Genomic DNA, 13,832 nt, shown 5'->3' on the forward strand with positions numbered 1-13,832 from the left:
GTTACTTTATGTTACTTGCATTAAGAAACCATTTTGTTGTTAGTAAGGGCATGTATTAAATGGTTGTTCCTAACAACAGCCTAAATCCAGATTTTAGATCAAGTACAGCAGTTGGGAGGTCATGTGGCTGTACAAGACATTAGTTAGGCCACTTTTCGAATATTGCAGGCAATTCTGGTCTCTTTCCTATTGGAAAGATGTTGTGAAACTTGAAAGGATTCAGAAAAGATTTACAGAGATGTTGCCAAGGTTGGAAGATTTGAGCTATAGGGAGAGGTTGAATAGGCTGGGGCTGTTTTCCCTGGAGCATCTGAGGTGATGGGGTGACCTTATAAGAGGTTTATAAAATCATAAGTGGCATGGATAGGATAAATAGACAAAGTCTTTTTCCTGGGGTGGGGGAGGCAGAACGAGAGGGAATAGGTTTAGGGTGAGAAGGGAAAGATATAAAAGAGACCTAAGGGGCAAGGTTTTCATGCAGGGTGTGCTGCCAGAGAAAGTGGTGGAGGCTGGTACAGTTGCAACATTTAAAAGTCATCTGGATGGGTATAAGAATAGGAAGGGTTTGGAGGGATATGGGCCAGGTGCTGGCAGGTGGGACTAGCTTTGGGTTGGGATATCTGGTCGGCATGGACAAGTTGGACCGAAGAGTCAATTTCCGTGCTGTACATCTATGATTCTAAATCCTCCAACTCTGCCAACATCCATGTAAATCCTTTCTGAAACTTTTCAAGTTTCACAACATCCTTCTAATAGGAAGGAGACCAGAATTGCATGCAATATTCCAAAAGTACAAAACCTTACTAAGTATGAGGGCACAAACTTTGTTTATAAAGTATCTGACTCTATAGACCTACCCTGTTCTTGAATGTTTGTACAAAACACAGAACAGAGATACCAAAGTATTTGGTTCACATTGCACCTTCTAAAAATAATGTTTGCAAATTGATTTCTAATACAATGTGCCATGTCAGAGTACAATAGTCCACTGAATTTTAAAAAGCAGCCACAATCCTCATGCAGTCTCCCTCACGGGAAGGTTTCACCTCTTGGACATTGTTTTAGGGACAAGAGAAGAAAAAAAACTTTGTTGCAGTAATTTTTGTAATTTCTAGCCATTGGCTGGTGATGTATGTAATTCTACACTTGAAGGAATATCTGTTCGCTTAGTTGGATGGACAGCAAGTTTGTAACACAATGACTTCAACAGCATGGCTTCAGTTCTCACATTGGCTGAGGTTACCATGAAGGATTCTCTTTCGCAATCATTCCCTTCATGTGTGCCATGATGGCCCTCAGGTTAAACCACTATCAGTTGTGTCTCTCCAATGAGAGAGCATCTCAATGGTCCTCTGAGATTCTGTGTCTTTGTAGGATATTTTCATCAGTGTGGAACTGAGACAATCCCTAGGTTATGTGTTTGTAAGCTATCAACAACAATTTGCATTTACAAAGCACCTTCAACGTAAGAAAATTTGCCAAGACATTTCATAGTTTGTATAAAAGTCAGTAATAAATATTGAGCCAGATAAACAACAGCTTGATCATTTGTTAGATCTTAAGCGGTTCATAAAATGAAGACAGAGAGCTGACGGGATTTAGGAGGAAATTCCAGATCTTCAGGCCTAAATAATAGACAGTAGACAATAGGTGCAGGAGTAGGCCATTCTGCCCTTCGAGCCTGCACCACCATTCAATATGATCATGGCTGATCATCCTTAATCAGTATCCTGTTCCTGCCTTATCTCCATAACCCTTGATTCCACTATCCTTGAGAGCTCTGTCCAACTCTTTCTTAAATGAATCCAGAGACTGGGCTTCCACTGCCCTCTGGGGCAGAGCATTCCACACAGCCACCACTCTCTGGGTGAAGAAGTTTCTCCTCATCTCTGTCCTAAATGGTCTACCCCATATTTTTAAGCTGTGTCCTCTGGTTCGGCACTCACCCATCAGCGGAAACGTGTTTCCTGCCTCCAGAGTGTCCAATCCTTTAATAATCTTATATGTCTCAATCAGACACCCTCTCAGTCTTCTAAACTCAAGGGTATACAAGCCCAGTTGCTCCAGTCTTTCAGCATAAGGTAGTCCCGCTATTCCAGGAATTGACCTCGTGAACTTACGCTGCACTCCCTCAATAGCTAGAATCTCTTTCCTCAAATTTGGAGACAAGAACTGCACACAATACTCCAGGTGTGGTCTCACCAGGGCCCTGTACAGCTGCAGAAGAACCTCTTTGCTTCTATACTCAATCCCTCTTGTTATGAAGGCCAGCATGCTATTAGCCTTCTTCACTACCTGCTGTACCTGCATGCTTACCTTCATTGACTGGTGTACAAGAACACCCATAACTGACATTGCTGGATTTGGTAAGAGCAATGGGAGACAACATTATCTCAAGCTGTAGTCGAGAAGCATAACTCAAAGTGACCTTTGATAATTTGACTTCACCTCGAGCCCTTCCACTGAAGTAAAGTTCTTATGGAAATAATGATGGAAAAAAATGTTTTTATCCTACCTTTCTGATACTGGAGCCAAAGCTGTTGCTGGACCTTCTTGCTTGGAAAGTGTATTTTGCACGTGAGTTCTGAGCCGTAGAGTGCCTCAGCAATATAATGGCTGCCATATTGCTGGATGACAGAAATCAGGTCCTCTCTGCTACTCTCTTCCTTCAGCATTTTCAGCGCATTGGAAAAACCTAGGCCACAAAAGAATGTTTTTGTTTACAAGTAGAACATCTGGGCATTCTTTCATTCTGGGCAAAATTAATTCTGTTGACTAGTAAAGGTCTGTCTAATGCATTCCCCAAACTTTCAGTGCGCTGTTACATAATTTGCAAATAAATCAACTTGATAAAATATTTGAAACTGTAATCTGTTCCCTTCAATCAGTTTTGCTCGTTTCTTCAACAAGTAGTTATTAAGTGGGTATAAAAGCCAGATCGTGCAGATGCTGGAAACCTGAAATAAAAGCAGAAAACCCCGGAAGTAGTCAGTAGGTCACAAGCATCTGTGAGGTAAGTTAGAAAACTCCTTTAATCAACAGTGTGGGAGATATTTAGCGATTATAACAGTTTTTAAGCAGGTATTTTACTGAGGCAGGAAAAGGAGGATCGAACAAGAGTAGAGTTCAGTGACTATGGAAGACAGGAGTGATTAAGCTGTAAAAGTGTATAAGGTACAAATGATTGTAGGACAAGGAGGAAACAAAATGTTCTGAAGTATAGATGTAAATGTCAAAAACACCTCAGTTGCTGTCAGAAAAAAAATGGCAGCATTGTGATTGAAATATTTAGACATTTTGAATCCAAAATGTTGTAAAGTACCCACTCAAAAGCGGAGGTGCTGTTCCCACAGTTTAAATGGAGGTTCATTAACAGAATGCAGAAGGTCAAAAACAAAGTGGAAGAATTTTAAAAATCTAATAACCAGAAGTGCAAATTGTCCTTCCAAACATAAATGTTCCACAAAGTGTTCATTCAATTTGTGTTTCATCTCCCCAGTGTGTAAGTTATTGGCTAACATTGTTGCCCTACTTCTCTCTCCAAAGTCAGCTTGACCATAATTCCTGCTTTTATTTCAGATTTCTAGCATCACAAGTTTTTGCTTAAGTCACTGTTTGACCTGTAAAGAGTTTTGTGTCCCAAGGAGGAGGTTAAAGGGCAGTTGTTGATCTCTTATCCTTGCATGTAAAGCATGCTGCAGAAAAAGGGAGCAGGACATTGGAGCTGATTGCAATGCGGGGAGGCAGTGACCCAGTGGTAATATTGCCAGGCTATTACTCCAGAAATTCAGTTTATGTTCTGGGGATGTGGGCTCAAATTCAACCATGGCAGATGGTGGAATTTGAATTCAGTAAAGAATCATGAAGTAAGGGTCTAATGGTGACCATGAAACTATTTTCAATTATCAGAAAAAAGAAGAACCCTATCTGGTTCACTAATATCCTTCAGGAAAGGAAATTTCTCATCCTTACCTGGTCTGGCCTATATGTGACTCCAAACACATTTCTGGTTGACACTTAACTGCTATTTTGACTTGATTTATTATTGTCACATGTACTAAGAAACAGTGAAAAGTACTGTTTTGCATGCTATTTCGGCAAATCATATCTAAATAAGTACATCAGTGTAATAGAACAGAATGCAGAATATATAATTACACCTACAGAGAAGTTGCAGATGGAGATCAACTTTAATATATGAAGTCAGTTAAAAAGTCTGATAACAGTGAGGAAGATGGTGAACTTGAATCTCTTGGTACGTATTTTCAAACTTTTGTATCTTCTGCCCACAGGAAGAGGGTGGAACAGAGTATAACCAGGGTGAAAGGGATCTTTGACTATGTTGGCTATTTTCTTGAGGCAGCAGCAAGTATAGATAGAATCAATGGATGGGAGGGTGGTTTGCATGATGGATTGAGCTGTCTTCACAACTCTGTAATTTTTTGTGATGTTAAGCAGTTGCTTTACCAAATTGTGATGCATTTGGAGAGGATACTTTCTACGGTGCATTTGTAAAAGATAAGAGAGGGTAACTAGGAATTGGCAACAAATGCTAGCCTAGTCAGAGATGCCTACATCCCATTAGTGAATAGGAAAACAACAAGACGTCAAAGAGGGAAAAGTCCCTTCGGAAGGTTGAAGGGAACAAAGGGTGAGATTGGTGGCAGTGACATGCTGCAAGTGTTTGAAATGGTGGATAATTTATTGACACACAGAGGCTTGCATGGTGGATGGTGAAAACAAGATGAAATCAGTTGTCGTTCTGGTAGAGAGGACGTGTCAGAACAATAAAGCAGGAAATGGAATTGACACAGCTGAGACCCCTTTCAGCCACATTAGGAAGGAAATCCTTGATTGAGGGAAATGAAAAACACAAGGAGCACTGGTGTCTGAAAGGTGGGATCATCATAATAGATCTGGAGATATTTGGAGAATAGAATAGAGGCCTTGCAGAAAGCAACAAGAAAGTAATTAAGGTAACTGTAGGATTACAATAAGTGGTAACTTGTTTGTCTATCTCAAGAAATGGAAATACAGAAACTGAGTTAGGAGACTGGAGAATCAGTGAATGACCATGTGAAGGAGAGGGAAGGGAAGTAATGTGATTAGTTTTCCTTGTTTGAGCAAGAGCAGAGATGGCTTAAGGAGCATCATTAATGTTCTGGGAAAGGAGCTGAAAGAAAGGACCCAACTAGATTTGGAGTAAAGAATGTTATCTCCTTCTTGTGAGAAGGCAAGCATAGCTTGGGCAATGGAAGAATCTGAGAGATTGAAAGCTGTGGAGGGAAGATCTCCAGAGGAAGTTAGGTTAGTGACAATTTAGGAAACAATACCATCTGCCTTTGCCTTAAACCATGATCCTTTACTGATTCCAAAAATTAGATCAAAATGACAACACACTGCAACTGATGGTATTGATTGTGCCATTGACATTTGCTAAAGCTAAACTAGTAAAGGTCTACCAAGGGAACAGTTAAGCAATAGTGCTAGCTTTTGGAAGGGCTTTTGCCTGAAACATCGATTCGCCTGCTCTTCGGATGCTGCCTGACTTGCTGTGCTTTTCCAGCACCACACTCCTCGACAATAGTGCTGGCTGCTGACCTCAAAGAAAACTGCTCACAAAGGTGCAGTGATCTCTGTGGCATGCTTTGCTTTCTCATTGTCAGCTTGAATCTGGCACTAAGTCATGGGGAACTCCAGGCATCCAGCAGTAATGCAGTCATCAAGCAAGTTAAGCATCCGTCACATTGAAGTAATCACAGTCAGCTAACCATGAAGGAAAGGAATAAATCCCTTCACTCTTAATTATACATTTTATGGATGGTGAAACAAATTAAGATAGAAGCTGAATTATAAATAATTAAGAAAAGGGAAAAATTGCAATTTAACACAACAGCACTATTCTCACTGCCAGTTATGAACATCAAGCATTGTTTAAAAACTCAGTGACACCTCTTTCAACATTTAACATTTCTAAGGTTTTTACTGTGAAAATAACTATAAATTGAAGGGATTTTTTTTGTCAGTTTGGCAATATTTGGCTTTGTTTATTTATTCCACAAGTCAAGGGGAACACTTCCCATGCACAAAGTGTGACTGTTAGCTGGATGAATTAAAGAAGTAAATGTGACACAGAAAAACAAATCGAGTTCAAGTTGGCTATTTTTAGGTCTGCATAGTTCCTAACGAGAAGTACAGTTTACTTACAATTTAGCAACATTATCAGAAAAAACATGTTTCTGCTGACTTAGTAAATGATATCGAAATTCAATTGGAGAGTTTTAGTAAAAGAGATTTCCAATTTCCAATAAGCTTGGAGACTTTAAAGATTTAATTATAGTATTTTTTGATAAAAAATAATGCTTAAAGCAGTTTTTGTAATTAAACATTGAAGAAAATACAATCCCTTGATGGATTCAAAGCCGTAACTCAGGGATGAAGAGAGATATTAGCCACCAACTACGTTGTTTATGAACTTCCTGCAATGAGGCCTGAACACAATGGGAGAAATTGAACACAGTGGTTAGGAATTCTGATTCCAGTTCCTTCAGAAATACAGAACATAGCCGAAATCAAGTAGTTCTCTGGCACAGGATAATCAGGGAGGTCAAACGACTACCCATTTCTCAGCAGTCATTGTGCCGTGTTCTGTGATTTAAATGATTAGCTGCAAGGGTTCCAGATAGGAAATGTCCCGGTGCCTGCATTATCGGCTGGAGTCATTGGGTCCAGTGGGACAAGCAGCATTCATTAGGGAGGGAAAGGCTGCATCGGATGGCAGATAGAGGGAAGGGGTTTCTGGTCCTGGATGGTGTCATGCTGCAGAGGAGCAGCGTGTTAGGTCCGACAGGGAGACAGGGTTTATTGGTGGATGGTGTCATTGGATGCCAGGGGTTCAGGTTGGGCACTGGGGGAGTTGATGGGATTCTGGGGCTTGGAGGAAAAGGGATTGTTGGGGTGTGGAGGTCAGTTGTCTGGCTGAGGGAGTCTGATCAGGCTGCCAGGGAACTAGGTGTCCGTAAAGAGATTTGAGGGATGTGTAGTTGGTGGAGGTGGGTGGTTAGTTTGGTGGTGACTCAAGAGTTTGACTAGGCTTTTGATCTTCTAAGTATTCCTAGCTAACTGAGCTTAAGTGAAGCACAACCCTCTGAATTCCTACCTTTAATGAGTTCTTTCAGAGGGTTCCAGCTGCAGGGGAATTACCCATCAGAGTCTTCAATTTCCCTGGCAATTTCCATGGAGTCAACCACAACCACAACCCCACATAGTCCTGACATGTAACTCCAGTCCATGCTGCTCTAATAACCATCTCTCCCTTGGATTGTCTCGGCCTTTATAGATTGTGGCCAGTTAAGTGGGGTTTGGGTGCGGGGGTGTTACAAATGCTGTATAATTTCTCCTTTAAAACACAAATGCCTTTTTAGACCCAGAGTGGAATAAACACAGGGCATGAAGTTCCAGCTCACTTTCCAGACCGATTTTCTACTTGTTCTTGATCAAACTCTCCAAAAATCAATAAGATATTTCATCGTGCACGTGGAAAAGTGCCAGGAACAGCTGTGCCTGTGCATATTGTGAGATGGGTGCAACATGCACATATGTTCCAGACACCTATTAGATCAGCTGAAGGCATTTCAATGAAATTTTTTTCCTGCTTGTCATCCAGGGTGAGAGTATTGCAAAGTATAACTCACTGACAGCAGCATTTTGGATTTCCGCATTTAACTGTGCACGTGTAGGCTTCAAATGCTGACTGTTTAGCTGTCCTAATCACCACAAAATTTGCAACCATTCTCTCTCTCTCTCTCTCCCCCCGCAATGCCACCTGACCTACTGTGTAATTCCAGCATTTTCTGCTTCTATTTTAGGAAGTGTAAAACTGAGCTGTATTCATCAGAGGTTATTCCATATCCAATCCACAGTTCATCTCTTTTAGCTCGGGCTATCCTCGAGATACCATTATCACTGTCTGGGCATCTTGTTGAAGGAAGAAGAAATGAATGTCCCAATCTTGACTCTATTAATCAGCAATCCATGCTGGGAAACCGCATGGGTGAAGTTGTGTCAGGACAGTATTGCAAGAAGATTTGATGAAGTTGTTGTGGTCACTCTACAATGAAATATCTTGCAACATTTAAAAACAACATCTACATCTGATTATAGGCTATTGAGAGGAAATCATAGCTCATGAATCAGCAAACAGCAGTACTTTTGAGGGACAGCTGGTACAGTCAGTAGATTCTCTGAATGTGCTGCTCCTGTCATTGAACAAAACTTGAAACATTTACTGTCCTGTGCACAGCTGATAAAACCTGAAGGGTTGTATGGACTGAGTTATCCAAAATCACCAGTCTAAATTAAGGTCCAAAGTGTGTTTGTAGTTGTCTGTGTGTATTGTTAATCGGTACTTAAGGTGGAGGAAGGAATAATGCTAGTGTGTAATTACTAAAAAATGTAAAACTTGCCAAATGTAGACCATACGTAAGGTAATTAAAAGAATGATTGCCATATGTAAGCATTGTAGTTAAATCATTAAAAGTTTACTGTGCGATGTGGTCTTTCTTACTGCATCAGCCTCAGGCGCAGCCAAATATAATCATAAGGCTGGGTAGGAAGGATAGGGTTGACAATGAGAATTATAAGGCCATATGTTGGATAATTTTAGTGAGTCTTTCAACAGAAACCAATAATGAAGCTGTGTGAACATGGAGCCTGTCCAAAAATGATTTCATGAAAATTAAAAAAAAATCAACAGATTTTTGCTTATTTAGGTTGCATTAAAAAACAATTATGCAAAAGTCATGCAGCATGTAAAGGAGCAGTTGACTCAAGATCAGAAGTTACTGATATTTATGAAGGGCAAACTTACAAAGAATCACTCCAGCAGTGAAGATACTGGGAAGATAAGGAACCAGGTTCAGTTAAATCAGTAAAGGGAAAAGATAGATTTGCTCACAAGGTCAATCAAGCTTGAATACATAATAAAATAACTGCTGACACCACATTAGCAATATAATCAATGGTAGTGGACAGATAGCTTTTAACGTTGATTATAGTGTTCATTATTAAAGGTAGTGTACTGGTTTAATACCAAGGAAAAAACCTATTATGTTATTTACAATTTTATGCTTGAAGGTCTTTACTTTTTTCCAAATACTTTCTGTTCGGAGATGTTATTCCACACTTCTCAAGACTGGATATGAACCCATTGCTCCTGGCTTAGAGGTAGGGGCATTACTACTGTGCCACAAGATCCCTTAGGTACTCTGTATACTTGAGTATGTTTTGTGTATTATATATTGGTAGTGTTCTAGATTGGAAGATGGAAGAGACATTACTTTATCATTACTAAATCATTGTATTGCTCACACCTATGACATAGCTTGAATTCCTTTTGCTCACAAACAATTTTGGTTTCACAGTCCATTAAAACGATACATTTTATCACACCACAAATCGAATAAAAACTAGGCACCTGAACCATTCTTTGACCAAATGTGAAAATAAGATCCTTATCAACAAACTTACACATTCAGAGTCAGTTAACAGTTTCTATTGCAGGATGTCTGGGTAAGATACCATAGTTAAATCAACTACAACCTATCAGGGTAAAATATGCAGGATTCCTGGTGCATGCTTTTCTGGCATGGTACAGCTTTGGTTCTGATTTCAAAACAGTCCATAGTTTTAGTTCTACCCAGTTGAAATAAATGGACTACTTCCAGAAAGTGAGAACCCATGTTTTTGATCGCTTTTGCACTTAAAGAGTTCCCAGATTTTCTTTTCACTTAAGTATTTCATGATCAATTTTAAACCAATTTTCAGAATTATTTAGTTAATCATCCCTGGATTAGAGTTTTGTTTGAACAAAACTCTCATATTCTCTTTTCCTGTCAAATTATACATTAGCTGTTTGAAAATAAACTCAGTACAACCTCCAGAACCTGAAAGAAGAATTAAGTTAGAAATTAATGATTTTTTTTCTTATAAATCAATGCTGTGGTGGATAGTAGATCATATTACAAGGATTTTAAATTGTAAGGAAAAATTGACTAGTATTTCATGTTTGTTCAACTTCAATTGATTTGAAAATGAGAATGAACTATGCTTCTAAAGTCAGAATAATTTGGACAGTTAATAATCTCAGACTTTTGGATCAATTTTTCTCAAGTCATTAATTCATTGGGTTTGTCATATTCCAGGGAAGTAAGGCAACAGAGAAATCAGCAGAGACACAGCACAGCGCAAAGTCTGGTGATGGCTGCAATAAACTTGGCTGAAATGAAAATGAAGTAAATGTTAAACAATAGAACAAATGACAGAAAGAGAAGTGGAGAAGTGGAAACTGGGGAATTGGATGAGATTGGAACAAACTTTCTAAAGATGCACTGTTTTACATGTGCACGCAGATAATTGTGTCCATTAAAAATGGTGCAACTGTTTCTCAAAGTCTTGATAAACTTATTCAATTCACCATATTGGGCCAATATTATGCCAATGAAAGATGTTTGGCTTCATTAATGTTACATTAGTCTTTGGTACAGTGTTAAGGAGGCAAATTTTCCACTATGATTAACAATCATAGTCTTTTTTTCTTTAATTGAAGACTTACTAAATGAATCAGACTTTCTGAATTTCCATGATCATTGTATTATTTTTGAGTTATTAAATACAGAACAAGAAGCTTTCTTTTTCTCCATTCACAGGTTGGAGGAAATCACTGTCTAGCTGAGCATTTCTTGTCAATTCCTAATTGCCCTTTGGAAAGTGGTGGTGAGCTGCCTTCTTAAATCACTGCTCCCCTCGCAGTGTCCGAATATGCTCAGTGCTGTAAAGGAAGGGAGTTCCAACATTTTCACCGAATGACAGTGAAGGGATGGCAATATAGTTTCACATCAGGAGTCTGTGTGGCTTGTTAACATTGAGTAGAATCTAAAGGGATGCCTCAAAGCAAATGGAAGTAGAGAACAGATGATGGATATATGAATTAATGTTTAATTGGGTGAGAACTGGGTGTATCAATGCAAGTAAGCAATGCTGTTGGGGTTTGTGATGCATGAACTAAAAATGCAACTCTACCAGTGGAAAACCATGACTGAAACATGTCTATCAACATTTTACCCCCTACTATTCAACATGGCTTGCAAGGAGCTTTGCACATGATGCTGCCCCCATGCATTTAATACTGTTGTCCCTCTAAGTGGCCAATGTTATGAGCTTTAAAAGTGCAATATAAGGAGCCTCGATGAGTTGTTTCAGTGCACCTTACATATGGTACACACTGTTACTACTAGGCAAAAGTGAGGACTGCACTCGCTGTAAACCAGAGTTTAGATCAGAGTGGTGCTGGAAAAGCACAGCAGGTCAGGCAACATCGAGGACCAGGAAAATCGACGTGCTGATGAAGGACTTTTGCCCGAAACGTCGATTTTCCTGCTCCTCGGATGCTGCCTGACCTGCTGTGCTTTTCCAGCACCACTGATCGAAACACAGTTACTACTGTCCATTCGCTGGTAGCGGGAATGAATTTGGGAGGTGTTAGATGCGGTTAGGTGCTAATCAAACAAACTGTGTTGTCCTGGATCATATCAAGTTTCTTGAGTGCCATTGGTGCTGCACTGATCCAGGCAAGAAGGGAGTATTCCATCACATTGTTGATTTGTGAACTTGTAGTTGGTAGACAGACAATGGGGAGACAGGTGCTGAGTTTTTCAGCACAGAATTCTCAGCTTCTGACCTGCTCTTGAAACCAAAGTACTTATATGACTGCACAAAACAAAAACAAAAACAAAAAAACTGTGGATGCTGAAAACCAGACACAAAACAGAAATTGCTGGAGAAACTCAGCAAGTCTGGCAAGATCTGTGGACAGAAAGCAGAGCAAACATTTTAGGTATAGGGTCCCCTCTTTAGAACGTTGTGAAGAATACAGGTGTTGTTCCTGGCATTTCTCTTGAATTAGCTGAGCAGTGAAAGTCATGTCCACAGTCATGTAATCTCCCATTACCTTACTTTACTGTAAGGACAACAACACCAATTTCTCTTGTTTGTTCAGGTAAGCAAAGTCACTCAATTTTGTTACCAATCCAGCAAATATCATTGGCACCCTCTCCAAATTTATTCAACAGCTGAATACCTTTCTCAGAAGTAAATAATTCAAGTCTCACCGGTTGTAATACCACAATAATCGTATTCCACAGAATGATTGATTAGTCACATTTCTATGTTTTTCTTTGGTGTCTCACCTTGCTTGAAACCACATATTTAGCTTGAGAAGAGAGTTCATTCAAATCCATCCCAATAAAATACCTCTAACCTGTCATTTGATTTGAGATTTATCGATTGTTTAATCACGGTGTCCAAATCAACATGTATTTTTCTTCATCATTCATGTAGTGTCAACATTACTGGCACCTATTCCTCATCCTTATTTGTCACTGGGAAGGTTTTAGTCAGCCACCTTAGTAACACAAAACTGTGTGGGTTGCTGGGCCATTTCGAGGGGGGAGTTAAGAGCCAACTACAGTATTGTATGTCTGGATTCACATATAGGTGAGGTTGAGTGAAGGTAACAGATTATCTGCCGTAAAGAATACCACAATCCATTAATTTCATTGTCAGCATTAGTGATATTAGTTTCTATCATTAATAATCAAAATTTATAAGCTTCATAGTGAGATGTTAAACTCATGGATTTTCACTTTGGAGGCTAACTCTAGCCTGGGGAAACAGCCACGTGATGGAATTTTGACTGTAGTATCTCTATTCTTGGAGATACTTTCTCCATCCATTTAAAGATAGTCAATGGACTATGATGTCAGAGAGCCTTTCAAAGGCTTTTCGGCTACAAAAGGCCACCAAACAGCACTTAACAGTGTGTGATGGCGAGGGTGTTTCAACACTATTGCCCCCAACCACATTCATTCACAAATAATTGTACCATACAAAAAAAAATCCATGTCACCACTAGGGAACAAGAGAGAGACTCTCTACAGGCTGGCCTTTGGCTGAATCCCACTCAAGAAGGCAGAGTGAGTCTCAAGGCTTCCACAGGCACTCAGGCCTATGGATGGGTGACTATCTTTAGAAAGTTAATCAGCTTGTTTTCAATAAAACTTGAGGCCAATTGGAAAATCCTAGTTATCTTCCATTACTTTAACCTGAATAAGCCTAATTACCTGACCACCTTGTGGCTGGGCTCCAAACCCACAGCACTCTGTTACCCATGAGGAAGTTCAGGAAACCTACACTCTGCCAGCCTCATCTTGTCTGGGTCTCATACATGTCTGGACTGTTGGAGGTGAGAAAATTCAGCCCATGTCTCATGCATTTGTCTAAATCTCTAGGTTCCTAGTTCAGTAATATAACTTGCTGTACCATCGCAAGATAGCCATCTCAAGGCCTTTAGTAATTTTACGCCAACCTGTTGGTCATGCTGTGACACTCCTCCAGGAGAGGCGAGACTTGAACCCATGTCAGAGGAAGGGATACATTACTGCACCATAAGATTCATACTCAGGACTTTCTTAAATTTACATTATATGGACAATAAGAACTCTTAGCTGGTGAAACCTTCTAAAACAATGTCATGTCCACACAATTTAATTAGTAATTGTGAAGCAGTAATTATACTTAATGCAGCTGAACTGATTTAATGTAATTCTCATAAAATCAAAACTAACAGTTGTTGTAGGTACCTAATTATAGTTTTACACTGATAAAAGAAATCCATTGAAATGTGATTTGTATCTGCACACTGCAGATGGGTGCTGGATGAAAGCCTTCCTGAGTTAGCAATAATGTTGCAGAGATGATCAATTTATCCATTACTG

The 13,832-nt window shown here is 39.6% G+C and overlaps 1 protein-coding gene across 7 annotated transcripts in view; it reads right to left on the reverse strand.

Annotated features, from left to right (window-relative positions):
* The window catches only part of astn2 (astrotactin 2), a 1,590,397-nt gene that overhangs the window by 631,072 nt on the left and 945,493 nt on the right, over positions 1-13,832 (reverse strand). For all 7 annotated transcript variants that reach the window (XM_087998521.1, XM_087998520.1, XM_087998522.1 and 4 more), the window contains one exon: positions 2,516-2,695. In XM_087998521.1, coding sequence (XP_087854647.1) covers positions 2,516-2,695 — 180 coding nt within the window. The remainder of the gene's footprint in view (positions 1-2,515; positions 2,696-13,832) is intronic.

The sequence above is a fragment of the Chiloscyllium plagiosum genome, unplaced genomic scaffold (genome assembly GCF_037043375.1).
Source record: "Chiloscyllium plagiosum isolate Xiang-an unplaced genomic scaffold, Cpla_swu_hap1 HiC_scaffold_21, whole genome shotgun sequence".
NCBI lineage: Eukaryota > Metazoa > Chordata > Chondrichthyes > Orectolobiformes > Hemiscylliidae > Chiloscyllium > Chiloscyllium plagiosum.